At 36.2% G+C, this 24,770-nt stretch overlaps 1 protein-coding gene across 2 annotated transcripts in view; it reads right to left on the minus strand.

Annotated features, from left to right (window-relative positions):
* The window catches only part of PLXDC2 (plexin domain containing 2), a 264,388-nt gene that overhangs the window by 120,736 nt on the left and 118,882 nt on the right, over positions 1 to 24,770 (minus strand). For both annotated transcript variants that reach the window (XM_032181687.1, XM_032181688.1), the window contains exon 2: positions 16,207 to 16,406. In XM_032181687.1, the coding sequence (XP_032037578.1) occupies positions 16,207 to 16,406 (200 nt within the window). The remainder of the gene's footprint in view (positions 1 to 16,206; positions 16,407 to 24,770) is intronic.

A 24,770-nucleotide genomic window follows, 5' to 3' on the forward strand; every position in this document is an offset into this window, starting at 1 on the left:
CAGCTCAATCATCTTTCTCTGTGTATGAGGAATTACTCGTATAGCAATAGCTATTAAATTTGGTATTAAAGAAAATGTTTAATTTACTGTTTTAATTCAAGTAAAATAACCTTGAATAATTCTGGAAAGAAGCAAATTCACTTCTACTTGGATGATAAAAAGAAAACATTTTTTCTTGCTCTTTGGAAAAAATTCATACCTTCATGCAGATGTATTTTATGAATGAAACATTAAATACATCTGTATTGCATCCTATTTTTCCTACTATCTGCAAATTTACTACATAACTAGGAAAAGGAACATGCATCTAAATAATAACATTGGCCTGAGCAGCTCAGGAGGTCTTAATACAGTGAGGAACCATGACTGTATTCCAAGTCATTGCCTTCATAGTTTTGAACATGCATTACTATAGAAATGAAATAATTGGATTCTTCCATAAGTTTCCCTGTTATAGAGTAATGCTTTATTAATAGACACCTTTGAGTTTTCATTCCATCAGACTTGTTTAAGGGGTTTGCTTGATTGTACCTGCTTCATAATATATTTCATCAACTGCAGATATTATATGCATAAGAAAGAAAAATGCTTTAGAAATCATGCTGGATTTGCATGTAAAGGAGTAAATTATTAAGAAAATATTTTTATGGCTATATGACACACAGATGGAGAGTTCTACAGATAGGTAGAATTATATAGAACAGAATTAAAATTTAAATTTTAAGAAACAAAATAACATCATCTTGTAATGAAGTAGAAGCATGTTACCAAAGGAAAGAAAAGGCAGAGAAAGCAGAGAACATGCTCATAATGACTTTAAGAAGCAGCAGAAAAAAACTTCTAAGGAGCTGACTGTTGAACATTTTTTTCATTTTTCCTTTTTGTTGTTGTTTTCTGGGTATTTTTGGGAAATGAGAATTATTTTGCATTGCTTCTCTAGAAGCACAGTCCAGCCCAAGTACTGCATATATATAAAAATAAGAATCACCTGTATTCTATTGACAAATACAGCTTTTAAAACAATGGATTTTTCCAAAGACTTTGTACCAGCTGTGGGGATTATTGTTGTCAGCCTTTAAGAGTTTAAAGCGAATATTTATTAGAAGCTTTTTCAAAACTCTTCCCTTTAGGGAAAGCTATTTATATATTTATTTATTTTTATTTGAGGCTATCTTACTGTAAAGAAAATTAATTTCTTACAGTTTTCTAAAGAGATGTTGTCTGACGACACCTTGAGTATATTTCCATATTTTCCCCACTACTGCTGATTTTTCTCATGCATGCTGCATGCATACACTATTCATGAAAGCTCAGTGCAACTGAAGATCAAGCTTTCTTTAAATTCTTGATGTTCAGTATTTGTCGAGTTTATTGAAATTGTATTGTTAAATTTCCATTCAGTCAACACACAATGAAGAAATTCTGAAGCCATCAAGGATATGGGGTTATATTTATAGACTCTTAATTTTATCACTGTAAAACAAAGAACTGGTGTTTAATTTTTAACAAGATTCATTATTACCTAAATATTGCTAAAAATCACAGACTAGGCATAATTTTTAACGAAATACAAGTGTTTCTGGTATTTGTTCCAAAAATTAGTGCTGAGGAAATTAATCACCAAATACTATGTTCAGAAAGTCATCTTTAACTCTGAATATAATATATATTTATATATATTTATATAGCATATATAATATAGCATTTATAGATAAATAGCTTACGAAATTAATCAAATGATTATGTTTTCTGAAAGCTGCATTTGTAGAGTAAAATGGAAACCTGGGAAAGAGAAAAGAGGCTATTACATATTAAAAATAGACTATTTTTCAGGGAGAGAACAAAGATAATAAAATATGGCTTGGGGAATTTAGAGGAAGGAAATGAGCTAGCAATTAAAAGTATTTCCCTAATGAAGAAAAGCAGTTCTGCAATTCATTTCACAGAAGAAAAAAGGAACACCCTTTCTATTAAAACAAACCAGCAACGAGACAGTCTAGCATGTAGACAACAAAAACAGCTTCCTCAAAACAACTTGTATCCAACCGCATTTAATGCTTGTTATTCTCTCCCTGTATAACAGCCTACCCATTCATATAATTAACTTCTGAATAGTTTTGGATTTTTGTTAGAAAATTGATATTACAATTCTGGACATTATTAGTAGCCACCACCTAAAAACAGTACAAAAGGGGAGCACAGAAGTGACAACTGATGTCTGACTCTGGAAGCATGAAAAGAGATCCATGGTCATGCTTTGTGTTACTGTGGTAGTGGAAGCATATGTGTATGGTGTTGCAATTGAATTGTCTAATTTCTTCACCTTTTCTTTAGGCAGGCACTGAATGGGATGGCAAGGGTACAAGCAGAATATCAAGAATGTGGCCCCATGGAGATGAGGCAGTTTGAGAAAAGACCATCGATGCTGAAATGGGGTCCTAATGGAAAGATTAAGATGAGAGAAAATGGGGAAAAGAGACACTTAACGTGCTGCTTCCATCTAACTGCATTTTAACACAAAGCACTGTAATTATAATCATAGCATAGCAGTGGTGAAATTTTACCAGTTTATAGGATCAGATACCTGAAAACCCCAGAGGAATGATTAATTTGAAATGGCCTCTCAAAAAGCAAAGCTCTAATTTCAGTAGATAGGCACCACGAAAGCTACTGCATGAAAGTCTTGCAGAGGATATATATAGTGGCTGCTACTTGTAAAGCTTGATTGTTATGAGTGGTTCTCTGAAGCTCAGAAGTACCGATTTCATTTCATAAGTGCTTCGTATCAAGGATAAGCTGTGCTGTTGAGTTCCTTAACAAAAGCATTTGTTCTGTATGAATCTCTACTGAGGAAATGTAAAATTTACAAACTGCTTCACTGCTTTCACAATGACAAAGCTACAATCTTTTTTTTTTTTCTTAAAACAAACAAACAGAAACAAAACAAAACAAAAACAAAAACACACGACAACATCTGATGTGGGAAGTACTTAGGAAATACATATGGGCATAACATATGTCTTCCACATACACGGCCACTGGGAACATGAAGACAGCCTGCAAACTTTGCTGTTGATTACACAAGCCTTAGCAAAATCTATTTAGAACAGCTAATATCATGTCTAATGAATGAGGGGAGCCCAATCAAACAAAGGGGAAAATCCTTTGTCTGCATGCACTGGCATTAAGAACTTCATCTCACACTGTCCTCACTGAGAATAGACCAATGAGTGCTGTGCAGACTGATGAAAGCCTGTCCATGTGTGTGCTGGAATCTTAAGTCTCCTGTTTTTCACAGGAGATTGAGGGCCAGTGTGGAGACCACTTTCCCTAGAACCTCACAGAGGCTGTTATTTTTAAACCCTCAGTGTCATCAGGTGGGCTCAAACACAAGCACTGAGCTCAAGGCTCTTGCCCATGTGTATACAGAGGGCTTTATATGTCTCCACATCAACTTGGAGCTTAAGCTCCAAGATTTTTAAACTAAGCTTTTCTGTCTGAGTGCCTGACAGCACCTCTAACGGAAAGTCATACACTGACAGACAGACAGACTGGCAAAGAAGGATGCCATAAACCTGTTATTAATCCAAAAAGCCGTTTAGTCTTTCCAGCTTTGTGAAAAGTCAGCTTGGAGCTGTTGCTTTTTTTCTTGATATTCAGCTGCTTTTGAAAGGAAGCTTCCCTCTTGGGGACAGCTATAAAACTGTCAGCCTATTTAGGGGTCATTACAACAGTCTTATAAAGCCCCTTGGACAGGCTTGTCATAAGAGACAAGCTTCAAAAGAGCAAAAGTCTCTACAACACCTTACTTAAGAGATGAAAAATAAAAAATAAAAAAATAAAAAGTAATGCAAAAAAACCAATTACAGTAGGCAAATGCTTATTGAGCAGTTTTGTTTCCAATTTGCTGTAGCAGATCATTGAGAAATTCTCAAAATAAAACTTTAGTAACTGCTATGTACCATCCCCTCCACTGAAAAGAAAATAATAGAAACCATTTTAATAAAATGAGTGTAAAAACACCTACCAACAATTTGGTTTTGGTAATTATGAAACATGATATAGTTTATTTTCTCAGTTTTAGATATACATAAACAACTAATGTGTTCATAAAACTAGAATTATAAAAGTGATCATAAATGTTAACATTCTAAAAATGATCATAAATATTTAAAAAAAACACTCAGTGCCAGGCCTAGACTACAGCACTTCAGTGGTTACAGTCCCATGCCTGTCACCAACCCCATTCGATGAGCCTCTGCTCATGACTCCAGATAGTGCTATAATATTTTTTTTTTCAAGTAAGTTTTTAAAGATATAGTATTTTAGTCTTTTAAAGGTTCTCTCTTTTTGTGTGTGTGTGTGTGTGTAATATTAACCAACAACATATTTTTAAATGCATACACTCTTACATATCTTTTTATTTTATGTAGATCCAGACATTACAGCAACTTTAAACTCTCCCTAGCCTATTTCTTCCTCTGGTGCATGTTCAGAAGTAAGATCTCACCCTTGTCTCCCATCCCTTGTTCCTTCTCAACTGCAAGAGATGACAAGAAAATAGAACTGCCAAGACCCAGTAGCCCTGAAACGTCACAGGAGGAGGTAGGACCTAAATCAAGATGAACAGTGTTACGGTTCTGGACAATTAAGTTAATAGTACTGGATGTAGATTCTAGTTGATCAGAACTTTATGTAGGGCAACAAAGCAAGCTGCCTCCACACTCACTCATGCATGCTGTAATTCCTGAACAGCTAATAACATGTCTTAGGGATCTGTCAAGGCTCACAGCTGAAATCATAAAGCAGTAAGTAGTAAGAACATGTATGACTGATATTAAGTCGATACAGGCAGGAACGTGCACTTATTAAAACAATATTTATTTTTTTCCCGTAAAAGTGAAAAAAAGAATAATAATTAAAAAAAAAAAAAAAAAAAAAGATAAGGTAGGGAGAAAGCCTAATTTGAAGCTTTTAAGGGTTTCTTACATTCATTTCATTCAGCACCAACCTTTGTGGAAGCCATGCTGTTCAGCTCAGCTGTGTGCTGTTCAGCATACAGCCAGACAGCAGTATGCTCATCACAGAGACTGGGAGTTAAAGGACAAACTGTATCACCACGGTTTCTCTCAAGCACACCGAGTTTCAACAGATTGAAAACAAGACTGGAAGTCAATTTAAGTTACTTTCTAGGTTAGCTCTCACATACAACACAATTGAATCTTTAGTTACTAAAACATAGGGCTAGGTGAAATCCACAAAAATACACAAAATTTCAAAATTACCATTCATGTTTTAGAGAGCAAAATAGTGGTATTAAAATGTTTAAGCTGTTGCCCCAGTTTCTACTGCTCTTGCAATTTGCTTTGGAAAGTATATGCCTGTTGCTTTATTCACATGCCTTTTTCTATATATACAGGATATTCCATATAGCAACGTAGAAAGAATTCAAATATATGGTTCTAACAGCTGTTCTCACCAGCCACAATTCTTCAAAACTCAGTCACAGAAATGATGATTTATCTGATTGTGCAGTGATGGTCAAAACACAACAAAACAAAACTCTCTCTTGGGAGCTCTCTAATATAAATGCCCCAACAGTAAGAAAGCATATTTAAATCAAGATGCTTGATAGACAGGTAATTCCAAATCACTCCCTTTGCAAAACATCAAGATACAAGGAAGCTTTCTGCAGGACCTGGGCTATTGTTATTTTCGGGGGGGGGGGGATGCTCTGAGAACTTTGCAACTACCCAGGCAAGATCAAGATGCTAAATATCTTTCCTCTTCTGTCTCTGAAAATATATACCGCCTTCATATTTACTCACTGTCCAGCTGTTCCAATATTAATAAATATTTCAAAATGTTATTAACACAGGATTTTCTTTCAATAGATTTTTTTTTTTTTCTCGTGTGGGTGTCATTTCCAACTCTATTTTGCTCTTTAAGAGTAAACTGATTCAACTTCCCTCCCCCCCCTTAAATCACAAGATTTTTCTTTTTTTTTTTTTTTTTTTTTTTTTTTTTTTTTTTTTTTTTGGGAGGGGGGGAGGAGGTGGTGGTGGGAGGAGTCTTAACATTTGACCAGAAATGTGTGATATTTAATTTGCTTGATATAATTTGTTGTTGATAGATCTGTAAAAAACAAGCAAACAAGCAAACAAAATATTTTATCAAAATAATCTCACATCAGATTTCAATAAATAAATGGGTAGCTGAGCAGGGTGGTGTTCAGCTGAGAGGCTAAATATTTCACTACAGGTGTGCCCATAAAAGATAGGTTTCTAAGCTCTTGCTTTTAGCACTGCAGACCTATTAAAAGTTGTCAGTGCAGGTTTGTCTGCTCAGCTCACCATACTTTCAGGTCTACTTTAGAGCAAGCTCAAGAAACACCTGCATGTACTGACCAGGGCTGAGATGAAGTTGCCTGAGCATAGAAGAAACTCGGGACCATTCGAGTCTTGCAGATACAGTCCAACACATATTAGGATAACTGTATCCTATATGAGAAGCAAGAGACCAACCAGCATAACCACACTGCCAAAAGTATTACCAGATACTTACAGCTAGGCAGCTGAATTTCACCTTAAATTCCCACGGTCTGTGATAAGACTAAATGATAAGCTCAAACTTTCTGCTTCCACTGAAAAACAAATAAACCCTTTTGTCACGTCTTATCACTATATTAGTATAACTGTAGTCCAGATGTATAGCACAGGAATTAAATTTTCAATAGAGTGAGAATTCACAAGCTAAGATGCTATTCATCTGCATAGTCATCAATTGTATACCTAAGAACTGGGTTTTCATTTTCTAAACAAGTAAGGAACTTTGAGGCACTTGCTTATAACTATGAAGGGAAGATGTTTCAAACATCCTTACCAAACTCGTTAAAAAACATTCAGTTATACTCTGCAGTAAGCACCAGCCAGACTGCTGATGTGTGGAAGTGGCATTGATAGCCTGCTCCTGCAAACAGCTAAACTTAGTGGCAGCACCTGGGGGACAGATTCTGCCTGTTCTGGCACTGGAATTCACTTTTCCTCTCACACACCAAGTAAGATGCACCACACACCTGAGGTAAGAAGAATGCAAGAAAGCAACTTGCTTTGCTGTCTGTACTGAAGTAAAAAGGGAATACCTATGTGAGATCACAGCATTTTATCTCTCATGGCATTTTACAGCTCTGTTTTTATGAAATCAGACAGACAGGATTTCCTTCTGCAAGTTTTCCCCCTTCCTACTTGCATTATCAAAGGTTACTGTAAGAGCAACGTTTTCAATTATTGAAAAAATTTTCATAGGAACTTTTAAAAAATCATGCAGCTTGATACAAATGGATGAAACAAAACTCCGGTAACCCTGACACATCTTTTTGAAGGACAAATGCACAGTTTATAAACATAACTTTCTTACCACCAATCCTCCGCTTGATATGAATTTTGAGCTTTGCTTTGGTTTATTTATTTATTTATTTATTTATTTTTAAGAAGGAATCCATCTAACTCATTCATACACAATGAAGGGAGGCCATTGCCTTCCTAATATATGCTGAAAGCTCTCGTTACAATTACTGTAATTTACACACAGTCAGGGGAAGTGTCTGACCAAATTTGAAATGATGTACCATTCCGCTTACATGCCAAGTGGTTACTGTTTTGGGATAACAGATAATTGACTCTCTCATATAACAAAAACATGAAAGACTTTCAGAGCAGTACAGAGTAATCCATCAATGTCAGCAGGATTCCTAAAGCTTTGAAAATCTATCCCTAAGGACTGCTGTTATCCAAACTGGAATTGCATGGCTTACTGTAACAACTTTTTACTTACCTACACAAATTCCCCTACACTAACAACTCAGTAATGTATTTGCCCTCATGACCTGCTCCAGACTAGGTACAGAGAAATATATATACATATATATAGGTAGCTATATTTGCTACATGTTGTATATACACATCAGGGCTGTTTGTTTTGTAGAGGTTGAAATGAACATTGCCCTCTACTTTTTGTTTTTTGCATGACTGGATTAATACAACCCCTCTCCAACCCCCCAACCCCTACACAACCCCTCCCTCTCTGACACCAATTTTTTATTTATTTTTATATTTGTCACCTCCTTCATGAAGGCACTCCAAGATGAAGATAGTCAGAAAGGAAGTGACTGGGGAGTCATAGTGTTCACAGCTACACTAATACTCAGCTTCCACTAGCTGCACATGTTTTCACCCAACTTCTGTAAGCAAGGTCTGAGGTGTATGTCTGAAATAATAAACCCAGGAAAAAAAAAAAAAAAAAGGTTCTGTTCACACCTCTATAAACTCTTTTCAGTCATGAGCTCAGTGATTCTAGAGTCATTGTAATGTGGTTTAGGAACTTGGAGATTAAGAAAGATGTGGAAATGTAAAATATTATCATCAAGAAAGTTCAAAGGCAGATCCCATTACATTTCAAATCCCATCTCCTTTCTTAGTGTAAAAATTCATTATCATCAGCATGCTAAACTAAATACCTCATGTGCCAATATAGCTAAGCATATGGAAATGAACCCAGGATTACCATGCAGAACTGTGAATTCTCTTACTTGGGAGTGGGGAAACTTCTTTCAATTTCTCTCCTTTTTTTTTTCCCTCCTTGGAAGTTTAAAACAAATAGAGAATTAATCTTCTCTCCAGTCTTAATCTTTTTATTTTTCAGCTATATCTGAATTAGTAGTAGAATCATTACCTCTTGAGTTAAGATTGAGAATAATGAAAATGTTGATAAACTCATTTCATCAACACTTCTTTCAGGGTTGGTAATGAATTCAGTCTAGCAAGACTGTAGCAAGATCCAGTATGTGTAAGTGCCAAGACTGCCTTGATGTAAGCAAGTAATTAATAAATTCCATTAAATAATAATAATAATAATAATAATAATAATAATAATAAAGACATTTTTGGTTAGTTTAGCCTTTTGCAGCTGAAAGTAAACAAGACGGTGACATATTGGTCTGCTGGCTAGCTAGAAAGTATGATATCACTGGTGGAAAACTCAGCTGAACAAGTGGAAGTGGAAAAAGGTGCGAGATACATCTCAAATGCTGTAGAACCTGATATAAGGTTATATAATAACCATTACACACCACAGTATTCAAGGTGTCACCCAGAGTACTGTGTGCAGTTCTGGACACCACAGTACAAAAAGGATGTGAACCTGTTGGACAGTGTCCAGAGTAGGGCTACAAAGATGGTGAAGGCCCTTGAAGGGAAGATGTATAAGGAGCGGCTGAGGTTATTTGGCCTGTTCAGACTGGAAAAGAGGAGGCTGAAGGGAGACCTCAATCTACAGATTCCTCACGAGTGGGAGTGAAGGGGCAGGTGCCGATCTATTCTCTTTAGTCACCAGTGATAGGACCCATGGGAATGGTGTCAAGCTGGAAGTGGGGAGGTTCAGGCCAGATATCGGAAGGAGGTTCTTAACTGAGAGAGTTGTTGTGCACTGGACCAGGCTCCCCAGACTTAAGTATCTCCTGTAGATTGCGATGAAGAAAGAGAACATGAAATCTCATTAAACTTACATGATTACAAGGACTTTTTCTTAACTCCAATACAATCTTCACAGTATATTGGAGGGACAGCATTTTTGTAGATCTAGCCACACTGGTCTTTATTTCTAAATCCTTCAGAGATAACTGGCATTAAACCATGATGATGATGGAAAAATATGCATAAAAAGAATGAAACTGAGGCAGATTTAAACAAACTAACAACTCACTATGTGACTGATATTGTTTAATTTCGAGGCTTCACACAGTTATGCATGGACAAGTTTTTCTACTTTAAGTATAGATCAGTAATTCCAGGAATGCCTTATCATTCGTCCAGCTGAGTGGAATTTAATCTTAACCATTTTTTTCCCTTGCTCAGACTTACAGTAAGAACAGAGCAGTGGGCATGCTGACACTGACTTTCAGTAGCTGAGAGCAATTGCTCTCAAATCCAAAGGGTTGTTAAATTCAATCCCTTCTGTTTGTTTTGCCATTCAGAATCAGACAACTTTGCTGCCATGAGTGACTAAGACTGATAAGGGAGAAGACTCTTTTTGGACAGAAACTCTGGGAGAAAATGCAAAATTCAGTAGAAGACTGCTACCAGTAGGAAATCCACCAGTGCTGATCTGACAGGGGGAAGATGCTTTCCAGGTCTATACTACCAGGATTGCTAAAAATTTACATTTCAAAAAATATCCAGCAAAACTAAAGAAAGGAGAGAAAAAGAAGAGTGTCTCCAGCTAGCAACAACTCTATTTTAGTTAAAATAAATTCCTGGAGCAGGAGATATCAACAACAGGCACAGGAATAAATAAGTAACTTCAGTACCAAAAAATACAATAATTTTTGCACTGAAATAGATTTCCTATGATCACTAGTACCATGCTAAGGGATGGGGTGGGCATGGGGAAAGCTGAGCTTCATTTTACTTACTATGACCAATGTGTTGTTTCTTGCTTGGAAATGAATCTTTTTCTGTCTTACAGATGCTTACAGATTCATTCTATTATAAAACTTTACATAAAAAATTATGTTTTTCCTCAAAATTTTCATGCTGCAAAGCAATAAAACCTTACTGTAAGTGTAGCTATACTCAACCCTGAATTTGCTTTAATCTATTATTTTATTTCAGGGTTTCTTTTTATGGTATTTAAAGTTTGTGAAAGAGTTTTGTTCTGATGTTATATCTCCATACAATGGCAACAAGTTATAAAGTAAGTCATGTCCCATACTTAATTTGCAAAGTTTGTCATTTTCTGCTAACACCAATGCAAGCTTACAGTTGGTTCCATTTCAAATTCTCTGTATTTTACTTCTCAGTGTTGTACAATTCACTGGGGGTTAAGCCATCACAAGGATCAGGGAAATGGAACAGTGAAGCAAGTTGCTTAGAATTTTTTTTTTTTTTTTATAAAGCCAGCAGCCAGAGCTGCTTTGTGGATGATCTGGAATAAAGAGACAAATAGAAAAACAGGAGGAGAATAACCTCTGTACAGAGCTCTACATTGCCATAATTACAGGACATTGCTTAGAAAAAGACACACATTTTAAACTTTGAAAAAAAATACGCTACATGTGTGATGCACAATTATATATTAATGTATTATTAAGCCTTTAAAAAAAGGCTTATTTTCCAGTGCCCTTTGACCATGCCTACATTAGCAAGCAATATGGCAAAACAATAAAGCATTTGCAGACACCTTGGTACTGGGAACCTGACATCCATCCTAGATGCACTTCAGAGATCAGATCCTTTTCCAGTAAATGCGAAAGAGCAACAGGCAGCAAGAACTCTGCTACCTGCCTTCATTACCTTTATGGCTAGAGTGCTTTGGGGGTCAACACAAACATCAAAACATGACCATTAATCTAAGTTTATTTTCACAATGTTAATACGTGTAGAGTCAATTGCTTAATATCAGAGTTATTACAAAGTATATTTTTCTTTTATTAGAATATGTGAAGAAGTATATTTATCCTAGTTATCTCCTTGTTTGTAAGATGTCAAACTAGACATAGTCATTGAGATCTATTTTCATGCTCATTAATTTTTCAAGGACATACAGTGATTACAGTAACAAATTTTACTCTATGCATTACATTTCCCAGGCTCTATTTAAGGTAAATAAAAAGGCACTTCTGATTTTCCTGAGAACAATAAACAAAAGAGGTAGTTTACTTAACAAAACACCAAAATAAATTGTGATTTTTTTTTAAACACAAACTAAACAAAAACAACAAAACAAACCCACACTCCCAAGACCAGAAAGAAGAATTCCCAAAAAAGACTGGAGGAGAGAGAGAAAGTAGTAAGTTACGAGTGGCAAATGTGCTGTGAAGCTAGACTTGTACATAAGGTTATGGAATCCCAGAAATTTAAGAAATAATCTCTTTTGAAAGAATTGTTGATATAAATGACATAATTTCTGAATGTCCCACTTGATAACTCAAATTTGCCTCACAATAATCCCTGTCTTTAATGTCTCCATAACTATTGTGCTGTGCACATTTCTGCTCTCAGTCTGGTACCTGCAGGACTTCTGAGCTGCCCAGTCCTGATCACTGGTCAGTTAGAAGATACATCTATCTTCTGTGTGGTGCTTCCAATCTCAAAAAAACTCCTTGCCTTAGTTGGTAAGCTTCTGAAAGTCTCCAAGTTATTTCAAATAGAAGATCTGTAGTTTGGTTTTTGGATCTTTGGGAGGAAAACTTCCATTTTATCAAATTCTTTTGAATTTTCCACTATGAACTAACTTTTTATAAACATCATTTACAACAGAAAAGTCTCCCTAGGAAAACAAAAGGTTAAATCCTTAATTACAAAATGGGAAGACAGTCTACAGAGAAAAACCTGAAAAGAATGTGAAAAGTTAAATTATACTAATCACTTTTCTTTTTTTGTTTCAGTTGTCACTTCATATTTCTCTTAGATATGCCTTAACCATAGATGCTCCTATTTTCAAAGAATGAGGCTTTCTTTCATTAGCCACAGGACCAAGAAGACAGTTTGCAAAATTCTGTCTTTTCAGAGATGACCTCTGCAGTAGATTTAGACTGCTGACATGTAATTTCCACCCACTTACTTTGGGGATTTCTCTAGGGCTGTAACATTTGTGCCCATCTGTACGAGATGGAATCTCACCCTTTTCACATCTATTAATATAATTCATTCATTTATTAATTCATTCATTCTAGCTATATTAGGTAAAAGAGATATAATCTTAGTAAAACATCTACTGACTTTGGAAACAAAGACTTACACATTCTCCTTAGGATCTAAAGTGCAAATTGCAAAGAAAGCAAATAGGACCAACCTCCATTCTTGTGAACTATTATATCTAAAAGTCCCTAACTGGCACATCATAACAGCCCTACTAAACTTAGAGGAAAAAATAACACTTTCATATCGTCATACTCTTCTATAATGTGTTTATGATATGCATTTATTCTACATTAATACTACTCTATAAACACCAGCTTGCTGTTAGTGAAAGACCATGCATGCTATACATGTACATAGAAAATCTACTGTGCAGTAGAAACTTGTTCTTGCTGCCCTTTGCCTTTCTCTTGTCATTGCCAGTTTTGGAGGTTTGTGCTGCCACCATGCTTCATCTGTGGCCCACACAATTCCTATTCTTCAGCAATACAACAGATCCTGGGGAAGGTCTCACCACCTCCTTCCCAAGGCCTTGCCCATTTCCAAAACTCCTGCACATCAAACAGCTATAGCCACTGATTTTGATAGTATGTTCAGTATAGTTCAACTTTCAGAGAATCTGGTTCTAGAGAACATATTTATTCAAGAAAGCTAAATATATGCATCATTTTGTACAATATCCTTCTTGAATCACAGTATCAAACAAATGGATTAGGCAAAACAGAGCTGTGAAGAGAGTGAATATCTCCAGGTCTCTAGCCATTGGACCAAACATATATAATCTCTGAAGAGAATTTACCCATTTATCATCCTTGCACACATGGGCTGATCAACCTGGATACTGCAAAGATGTGATTTACAATGCACTTTCTTGAGGCTGCTTTTGAAGGCTTTCTTGAGGCTGCTTTTGAAGAACTTCATGTTCCAATGAAGTTGATCTTAAAATACTCCACGGATTACAGCTGATGGGAAACGTGGAATAGTACTACTGTACTACTGTGAAGTTATAGAAAAAAAAATCCTAATTTTTCCAAGGAAAAAACATAAAAAAACCTCACTGCCTTAAAACATAAAGAAAAGCCAATGGAAATGATCTGTCCGCCACACACACAGATTTTATCATTTTCCACATTATAACTATAGATTCAATCACACAGAAAATATTTTGAGTTATTTTTAGATAGAAAGCAGAAATTAATTGCCATTATTATTATTATTATTATTATTATTATTATTATTATTATTATTATTATTATTATTATTATTATTATTATTTCATGTGGATATAAAGTAAAATCATCAGTATAAGGAAGAATATAACAATATCAAATGAAAATGATAGATATGTTCATCAACATTAGGCTTTCAGCAAAAGAAGTCTTCCACACATTCATGGTAAATATACAGAATAATTCAGAGAAACAGTATCTGTGATGAAGGAATGCTGTAATACTGTAGTGTCATTAAATATGAGTGGCAGGAATTACTCATTCTCTGGATTTACTTCAACAAGAACTGAAACACATAAAGAAGAAATGTTACAAAAATCAATATGCTCTCCAGCACTACTGATAAGCTCCTAAGCTGCAGAAGACTGCAACATACGGATTCTTCCACTTTGAATTTCTGTTGTACACTGTACTTCCTCTATTAAGCCCATTTATTTTATTTTATTTATTTATTTGTAAAGTGCCTGTGTATTGTAGAAGGGATTTACAACAGAATCTGATAATGTGTGAAAACACAATTCAGTTATTTTATCATGCTGGGAAGACTAGAAGAAGAAAAGGATGTGAGAGAGCATAGAACCTGAATTTAATAAACTCAGTAGGGGTGATGTACTTTTGAGGTTAAGACACTGTAGTGTTATTAATCTGTCAGGAAAGACAGCTCTAGAAAAAATACCATTTAATGCATGTCCATTCTTCTCCTGAATGTTGCCAAATATGAGTACTAGTGGGGGAGCTCTGACCCATTTAATTTTGTATGAGCTTTGGAACTCAACAGACCAGAAAAGCAAGTGATAAGGATCTACATAAGGATCTACATACGAGCCATGAAAAGATCAGCTACAAAAACTTTCTTGTACCTGAGACATCTTCCACTTTACCTGCTAAAATAATTGAAAACAGGATTGAACTGGGTTGTGCCAGAATGAGTTGCTACAAGTATGGCCAGATGAGGATTGCAGTGGGCAAAAAGAAAATCATAAAACCAACACGCAATTCATAAATGTCTTATACCAACTAGTGACTTCCATGTTTATGCAAGGGAAAGAAAAATAGTACTGTGTAAACTGAGAATCTTAAAAAAAAAAAGCAAAACACACATACACAAAAACAAACAAACAAACAAACAACACACCACAAAACACACCTTCACAGTTTTCTGAAAGGCATTGTTATTTTTGACTCGTTAATGTCTCTATTGTCTCTATGGACAGTGTTTTTATTGCTTTGCATCTGTTATTGAGTAAGATAATAACAGAACTAAAAGCTATTCTGTTTGTCTGAGAATGAACTCCTCAGAAATGAAAAAATAAATCACACTGATGTTTTGCAAGAAAAAAATATAAAGACTGAAATATTAAGTATATTTAACAAGTGTATTTTGTTGAAAAACGTGATGTAGATTTTTACTAATAAGTAACCTCCAAATCTAACACTTTTTTAAAATCAGCAATAATTTAATAATTATATACATTAGCACTTACTATTTTTATATAAAGACAAAATCAATTCAGCCACTGCATTTTTATAAAAATATTTAAAAAAAAAAGAGCAGTATTCCCACAAATCTTTGTAGATAGAGATATTTTGCACCAGTCAGTTCTAGTGTAGGGTCTGAAGTTACTCATGGGCAACTTCTGCTGTCTCTACACTACTGAGAGCAGCTTTAAATAAACAGCTGGATTTTATTTGGATTTACATAGTATATGGAACAAGGATAATCTGGAAGTTAAAGTTTTTAAACAAGCAATCATAGGTTAAATGAAATCCTAAAGCAGATTAATTTCATCCATGTTATTATTTTCTGGAAGATAAACTAACTATATAGGAAAACACTTTCAATATCCAACACAGAATCTTTCCAGTTCTTTCCCCCTCCATTTCTGTTATCAGCCTGCATAAAGACAATACAAAATCTCACAGATGGAGGTGTTTACCCAAATTTTTAAGAAATTTTCAACATTTTTTTTTTAATACTAATTTTTTTTTTTTTTTTTTTTTTTTTTTTTTTTTTTCCAGTTAACCAGCAAGAACCAACAAGACTTCCCAAGACTGTTTTTCAGAGAGAGACTTCCTCAAGAAACTCTTCAAAAGTCAGACATATTCCAACCTTAGGGCAGGAGAAAGAGCTGGTTTCCACGTGCTAACAGGGTCACAAATACAACCACGAGACTCTTTTCTCCTGGCAATGTTTGAGTACACCGAAGTGCCCATCTTCTTTTTTGACTTATTCCCCCATTCAATAAAAAATTGAATGAAAAGTAGATGGAACAAAAATCTACCTCAATCTGGGTGGTGTTGTCATGTCCCTCATCAAGAAGTAGATCTGTGAAACCCGCTGGCTCAGAGGAATCCTGCCCCATGCTGGCTCTGTTAGTGTCGACTGATTTGAGAGATTCAGAGTGCCTTCTCCACCTGTGGCTGCTTACTTGCACATTTTCCTCCACTCGAGGGAAGCTCTGAACAACTTCATAAAACACACCTATTTGAAAAACAAAACAAAACAATAAACAGAAAACCAGGATTACAAATCAGCTTGAACTGTGCTTTACTGACCATAATCTAAAACCTAATAATAGCAATCTTTTTATAGATGTTTTGAACTACTCTATAGAATAGGCAGTTATAGCTATGATAAAAACAAAACAAAACAACAAAAAAGTTTTTAAAAAATAGATAACAAGTTATACTTCAACAAAACGCAATTATTTGGACTAAGTTTTGTAGAGTCCTCTAAACATCCCAAATGTTTTATTTTCCCACTTATTTTATGCCTGGGAAACATTTTTCATAATACATTTGAAACGTCAACACTTGTCTACCTATACATATCACTTTTCTTAATAAAAGAAATCAAAGAATAAAAGAATTAATCATCTAACAAAAACTGATGCCCAAAGTAGAGATACATACTTAGCTTCTGCTACTGATTTTATGTGGAAATAGCTTTGAAGCCATGGTGATAGGCAGCCAAATAAACACTCTGAGAGGCCTGAAATTCCCAGAAACAACTGTTCCAGGTTAAAAATAAAGCTGTCCCGTTACGTGATATTGATAAATGTGAACGATGTATGAAGTCTGCAGACACCTACTATGCTTGCTGCAGTGTGAGCAGACCTGAGTGATGTGTTTTATGTATTACTTTTGCATTTTATTCACACTCATTCACAATTTTTTCATTTTAATATAACTATGACCAAGACAAAATCCTAAATTCTTAAGCAGTTTCCAGTTTACCAAAACTAAACGCCAATCAAAGTATTCTTGAAAGCAGCCCTGAGGAGAAGGACCTGGTAGATGAGAAGTTCATCATGAGCCGTCAACGTGTGCTTTCAGCCCAGAAAGCCAGCTGGATCCTGGGTTGCATCAAAAACAGAATGGCCAGCACGGTGAGGGGATTCTCCCCCTCTACTCTGCTGTTGTGAGACCACACCTAGAGTCCTGCATTCAACTTTGTGAACCCCAGCACAAGAAGGACATGAATGTATTAAATGATTGAATAGGAGGGCCATGATCACCCGATCAGAGGGCTGGAGCACCTCTTCTATGAAGACAAGATGAGGTAGTTGGGGTTGATCAGCCTGGAGAAGAGAAGGCTCCAGGCAGACCTTATAGCAGCCTTCTAGTACCTAAAGGGGGCCTACAGGAAAGATAAGGAAGGACTCATTGTCAGAGATTTTAGTGATAAGACAAGGAGTAATGTCTTTAAACTAAAAGAGGGTAGATTTAGTTTAGGTTTCAGGAAGAAATTCTTTACTAAGGTGGTGAGGCACTGCAACAGGCTGCCTTGAGAAGCTGTGGATGCCCCATCCCTGGAGGTATTCAAGGCCAGGTCGGATGGAGCTTTGAGCAGCCTGATCTAGTGAAAAGTATCCCTGCCCATGGCAGGGGGGTTGGAACTGGGTGATTTTTAAGGTCCCTTCCAACCCAAACCATTCTATGAGTCTATGATTCTATGATAGATTTTTGTTAATATATTTTTTAATGTATTTCAATTACCTTGATCAACACAGAGTACAGTAAGGCTCAAGTAATCTTGCATATTTTTCATTAAAAATCAGTTGTACTTTTCATACGGTGTTGTATGCTTTGAGCCAAAAAGGAGAAGAGGGATGCTCTCTGCTTTGCATATTGCAGGAGGAATGGAAAATTATTCAAAGAGAAGAATGGTGAGGTTCCAAATGAATTGTCAAGAGAAGTGGCAAATCAAAAGAATAAAATAAAATAAAAAAAGTGAAAAGATAGAATGGAAAATAATTTATTTGTAAAAATACTCCATTGCTTCTGTTTGACAGAATCTTATAAACAAAAGGCACTACTTCCAAGGTCTTTACTAAGCATCAATTATGCTGTGTAACTGCAGAAGAGATGGAAAAATAGAAAATTACCTACCAAAGCTTCAAATAAGAAGTAAGATTTTCCTGCATCATAGCTGGTATAGGGGTCATCAATACAGGTGAATCTGCTAGATGTTGTTCTTCACAGAGAAGAAAGAGTTACAGTATAGAGGCAATCTCTATTAGAATTTAGGCTCTGTATGATTCTTTTTTTTTTTTTTTTTCTATTAGTTTGTTAAGAAATCTGCTAAACTTATTTTCCAAGCTATTTGACTATCCTCAGCCATACAGTGCTAAGGCACTTTGTGCCTTAATGAAACCAGAATTTAACAAAGATGCAAAAAAAGCAATCTCAAGCCGTAACTTTCCCTTAGACCCCAAGTATTCAGACTTCTTTTCTTTTAATCGATGGCTTTTTTAAACATGTTTCTTCACATTTCTTAAAAGGCTTAGAAGATTTCTTTTCAACAAATTGCCACCCTGATGCCTGTATCATCATGTAATCAGCTGCGAGATGCAGAGGGACAGCTCAGCAGATGAACTGAATCATTCCCCTGTGGTCCTTATCAACATCTATTCAAAGCTGCCCTCCCTGCTTCAATCTGGAGGGACTTGCCATGGTGTTATGGGGGCAAGGATGTCCAAAAGCTGACAAACTTGGAAATTTTACAGATAGGATTGTAGGTACATGCTTTCTATTTCTGATGCAGAACACCCAAGGCTTACTCCATGGAAGCAACATTTCCCCTCACAGAATGGCTGAGGGTGGAAAGAAACTCTAAAGATCATCTAGTCCAACCTGTGAAGCAGGATCACCTAGAGCACCTGGTGCAGGATGGCATCCAGGTGGACTTTGGATATCTCTGGAATAGGAAATTCCACAACCTCTCTGGGCAGCCTATTCCAGTGCTCTGTCACCCTCACAGTAAAGAAGAGCTCTCTCATATTCAGCCAGAACCTCCTGTGCTTCAGTTTGTGCCCATTGCCTTTCATCCTGTTGCTGGTCACAATTGAAAAGAGATTGGCTCCATGCTCTCGACACCCTTCCCTCAGGTATTTATACACATTAATAAGGTCTCCCTTCAGTTTTCTCTTTTCTAGACTAAACAGGCCCAGCTCTCTCAGCCTGTCCTCGTAAGACAGGTGCTCCAGTCCTCTAATCATCTTCACAGCCCTCCTCTGGACTTGCCCCAGTCGCTCCAAGTCCCTCTTGTACTGTGGAGCCCAGAACTGGACATAAAACTCCAGGTGTGGCCTTGCCAGGGCTGCATAGAGGGGGAGAAACACCTCCCTTGACCTGCTGGCAACACTCTTCCAAAAGCACCCCATGTTATATTGGCCTTCTTGGCCACAAGGGCACATTGCTGATTGATGGTCAGCCTGCTGCCAGGACACCCAGGTCTTTCTCTGCAGAGCTGCTCTCCAGCAGATCAGCCCCCACCCTGTAGTGGTGCTTGGGGTTATTCCTCCTTAGGTGCAGGACCCTGCACTTGCCCTTGCTGAGCTTCATGAGGTTCCTCTCAGCTCAACCCTCCAGCCTGCTGAGGTCCCTCTGAATGGCAGCACAGCTCTCTGGGGTATCAGCCACGCATCTGAGCTTTGTGTGATCAACAAACTGGCTGAGGGTGCACTCCGTTCCATAATCCAGGTTTCTAATGAACAGCACTGCACCCAGTGCTGACCCCTGGGGGACACCACTTGCTAGCAGCCTCCAACTAACTACACTGCACCACTAAGCTCAACACTGGCATCTCTGCCATCCGGCCAATTATCAATCCACCTCATTGTCCCCTCATCTAGGCCACACTTCCTGAGTTTTCCTATGAAGATGTTATGGGAGACAGTGTCCAAAGACTTGGATGTTATGGATGAGGATTTTATGGGAGAGACAGTGTCAAAAGCCTTGCTGAAGCCAAGGTAGATCACATCCACTGCTCTCCCCTCATCTACCCAGCTAGTCATCACATCATAGAAGGCTATCAGATTGGTTAAGCATGATTTCCCCTTGATGAATCCATGCTGACTACTCCTGATCACCTTCTTACCCTCCACATGCTTGGAGATGACCTCCAGGATGAGCTGTTCCATCACCTTTCCAGGGATGGAGGTGAGGCTGACTGGCCTGCAGTTGCCTTCTTGCCCTTCTTGAAGGCTGGCATGACACTGCCTTTCTTCCAGCTGTACTAAGTATTTTATAGCACATTTTTCCCTCCTGCCATACTACAAAATCTCATCATGTGCTGCAATGACCAGTGTGCATTAGATACCTACAAAGGTATCTTGGGCTACAGTGCATCTATATGTCTGCAGAACTGTGTTCCCTTCTGAAGCACCTTTTCTGACCAACCCTGATGGCTCTTAACCCACAATTCAGAGAGGGGCAAACAGTATATTAACCCTCGTTTTGCATTCCCACTGCAGACTACTCTTTTTATGGTCAACAACCAACATATTGAGAGAATTATCTAAATTAGAGGACAGGAAATGATAAAGTTAGGGGAGAGCCTATTCACCTCCGCATGAGTCTCATCCATAAAGGATGGAATTATACTTTGTTCTCCCACATCCTGAATAAAATTGAATGTGACTTCTAAGCTTTAAGTTGTAGTAACATAAACTGCTTTCTAAAATATTAACAATATAGCGCTGGAGAGAAGCATGAAATAAGTACATTGGGGTATTTACAGGGGCTTGGAAATTCTACACATTTATCTCATGTCAGTCCATAATTTTTTTATATAATATAATTGCATCAAGGCATCCTCAAAATTTGGCATCGGTCATTCCTCATTAGAGAAATTTTTTGATCACATCTGTGCATAGATTTTATCTTACTTCAATTGTTTTAAATATGTGATTTTTCTCTTGAAATATAGAAAATGTTCTAAATCATATTGTTGCCACACTATTACACTGATAAATTTATTGTAATAAATATAAAATAAATATTAACTAAAATAAATATTTTACAGGCACAAACTATACCAACATAAGGAAGTTCTATGTTCATCTGTGTCCAGAATACATTATATCCTTCTAAATTTACTAGTGGAAAGTATTAAAAGCACACACATAATATCTTGAGTTTAAAAACAATTTTTTTTTCATCATTATCTGTGAAAGATTCTACCAGTGTTACCATTAGACAGTTAATTATCCCGGTCTGAGAGAGGGATTACTGAAGCTGCAACTATATGGATGTGTTTTCAGGCTGTGAAGGGAGAAACTTACTGCAGGATGCCTCCTCCTCTCTAAATTTTCTTTCCTCAAGCTTCTAGGATGAAAGGAGGCCTGGCCAGACCAGTTCTGATCCAGCACGTTACCTCAGTTTATCTTTACACACCTCTTATGCCGAAAATGTGACTTTTTTTTTTTTAAGTGAGTACAACATGGTGTTTTCTGTTACTTTTAAGTAAATTTAATTGAAATAAATAACGCATACACATTCTCAGATAATTGATAGATCAAATTCTAAGTGCAGGCAGCTCATGATAAAAACAAAACAAAACAAACAAAAAAAACAAAACACCACAACTAAAATTATAATCCTTTACAATTGTTAGAACTATTTCATGTTTCTGTTTCTGTTTGAAATCTCTATGTAGCTAATAATTCGCATAAAAGCTATTTTAGAGGAAATGTACCAAAGTATCTCTTATTTTTCTCTTTCTTTTCTCAAAGTATCTCTTATTTCTGAGATCTCAGAGCTTGCACCTAATTAACACAGGAGAACATGTCATTCAAATCAATTGGAAAGCAGCCAAAGGCTGTAGTATCTGATTAATAATAAAATTATAATATTGGCAAACATGGATGAATAGGAAGTTGTTCAGTCTTTATGAGCATAAACTCATAACTGTAATAAGCCTTCAAATCTGTTAAAATTGGAAGCACAGTTTTCAACATGGCCTGATATGGTTATGTGTCAATAACAGGAGTGCTAGTTATATTTAGTTCTGTACAAATATCTTGGTACCATGGTCTGTAGAGATGATACTGTATCATTGAATTTGGAAGCAGTGAAAATAAACTTCATAATGAGTATGTAATTAAACTGCTGTTTTGATTTTTAATTCAGCTCTTTTCCCTGAAGTTTTTGTGAAATTAGCAGTGAAAATCATTATGTCTGCAGCTCCATTTCCCTTGGGTTACATTAGGGTTAGTTCTGGAAGGACCTAAGCAGAATATTTAGAAAGAAAACTTAGGAAGGGGACTGTGGGCAAAATTACAGACAGATCTACTTCTGCTTACAACTAAGACAAAGGTTTCAAATTTTGCTCTGAACATGTTTACAGACTCACAGGAAAAAAGACATTTTAAAGATTTTCATAATTATTGCCTAAACCACCATGTACCTAGCATATTTGATTTGTCTACCTTAGCTTGCATGTTAATTTAACAATCTAACACGAGAGGGGACATGACTATGAAACCAGTATGTTCTTGTATATCAGGATCTGACTTTTGCGGCAGCTCTGCTACCCCAAGTTTATTTGTTTGTTTGTTTTTTTGTTTGTTTTTGGTGGGAAGATAAGTGTCCTTTACTAGAAAAATACTGTGAACTGCTTAATAGTTATATAATTAACATAAATCAATGCTGAAAGTTAACAACTGAGTAGCAGAGAAATTTGTCTGTATCAATATTGTGAATTTTGCAAGAAGTTCTTATGGATCAGAAGGATGGATTGGGATTTACATGGAAGACATTCTGAAAAAGAAGAGGCCACCAAACTGTGGTGGGGTCAGAGGGTCTTTGCTTTGCCATGCCTTTACACAAAAAGGGAGAAATTGTAAGTAAATAAAACCAAAATGAAATAGCAGAACTTGACAAGTGAGACAGCTTTGATTTAGTACGAAGTCTTGTCTGTATAAGGCTTTATTTAGAATGAAGATCCAGATCTCACTCTACAAGAAAAAGAAGCATTCAAAATTTTATGGACAGCAATGTCAATAAAAGGGAAAGAAAAGAAACCCTATTTCAAAAAAAAAAAAAAAAAAAGGCAAGTAGGTAAATAATCTGACACTTCCCCCCCCCCCCCCCCCTCTTCCATGAGGTCAAACAAAGGTTTGTGGGATGTTTCAGCACATCAGAATTTCAGAATTGCATTCCTGGAAAACATGTGTTAATTACATTTCATGATTGCATGTATTTAGACCAACTCTGCAATTTGACTAATTTCATAAATGCACCATAATCAACAAGATTTTTTTTTTTGAAGAGCCCAGAAATACATATTGAAACCTCTATTCAACAGATTGCTTGCAAGATAAGTATCATTTTTCTAAATCTGCCACAGCCCAAATGCCAGCAAAATCAAATATCAAGTACACAGATTTATTCATCAAGGAATAAAAATGCCATCATACTTCTTTAAGTTAAGTAACTTTCTATAGCCTGTCTCATTAATCTATTTCTTCTGCAACCATTTTATTAGTACAGATAAGAAACCAACAAATTTTTCTGTAAGTTATGAAAACTGGAGGCATGAAGTTGCAGACTCCTCAAAACATGAACATTCCTCTAAAGCATACTCCAAGTAGAGTCTTCATATACTGAATGCACAGAATCACAGTAAAATCAATCACACTTCTTGTAAGAATTCCCAGTTTAAACTGCCTCTGCCTATGAACAGCTGTATAGTATAGAGACATTTTTCTGCAGCACCGGATTCATAGTACTGATTCCATCTTTCTGACTTTAATTTAGAAGAGAAATGAAAGCCACATTATGGCATTTTATTTTTAAAAGTTGGCTGAGACTGTTATGAGAATTTTAAAGTTATGTGCAAGAATGACACCGAGGGTGATTCTACTTTCACCAAGCAGGGGTGAGAAAAGAAGTCAGGGATTAATAGTAATACAGTAGTGAATGGCAGACATGGATCACAGTGCTGAAATGACTGCTGTTGTATTGTGTGCTCCAAACAGCAAATAACACCTAAAATAATATCTCTTGAACTCTTACAACAAATAGCAACTAAAACCCATGTTGAATACAGCATTAGTATCAATAATAACAGGTACTATAGCAGGGAAATAACATACCGATAGTTTCCTTACACAAGTATTTTATCAATTATCTGAATTTAGACTTTTCCCTCTTCAAACTCGTTTTATTCAATAATTATTTTTCATCACTGTAATGGTCTCAAAGAGCACATAACAACACATCTAGAACTTTATCTTCATCACAAGTATAACTGCTTCAGTTTTGTTTTGTTGTTGTTGTTTGTTGTTTTTGTTGTTTCTTTGTGTTGTTTTGTTTTATTTTCCTTGTCTGATTTACTTTCATTTTTCAATTATTAACATATTCATACTGGTAATTAAAATGATATTGTTAAAGTCAGGGGTCTGAGTCCACTGGTAACAGTACTGTAACTCTGATTAATATATATAAACATAGAGGAAATCTTGTCTAATTTCAGCTTCATTCGTATTCTCCAGCTACATTAGCAAAACAACTTAAGATGCAGATCAAATTTATAAACCATCAGGTTATAGATTAACAA

Source organism: Aythya fuligula, chromosome 2 (assembly GCF_009819795.1).
Source record: "Aythya fuligula isolate bAytFul2 chromosome 2, bAytFul2.pri, whole genome shotgun sequence".
NCBI lineage: Eukaryota > Metazoa > Chordata > Aves > Anseriformes > Anatidae > Aythya > Aythya fuligula.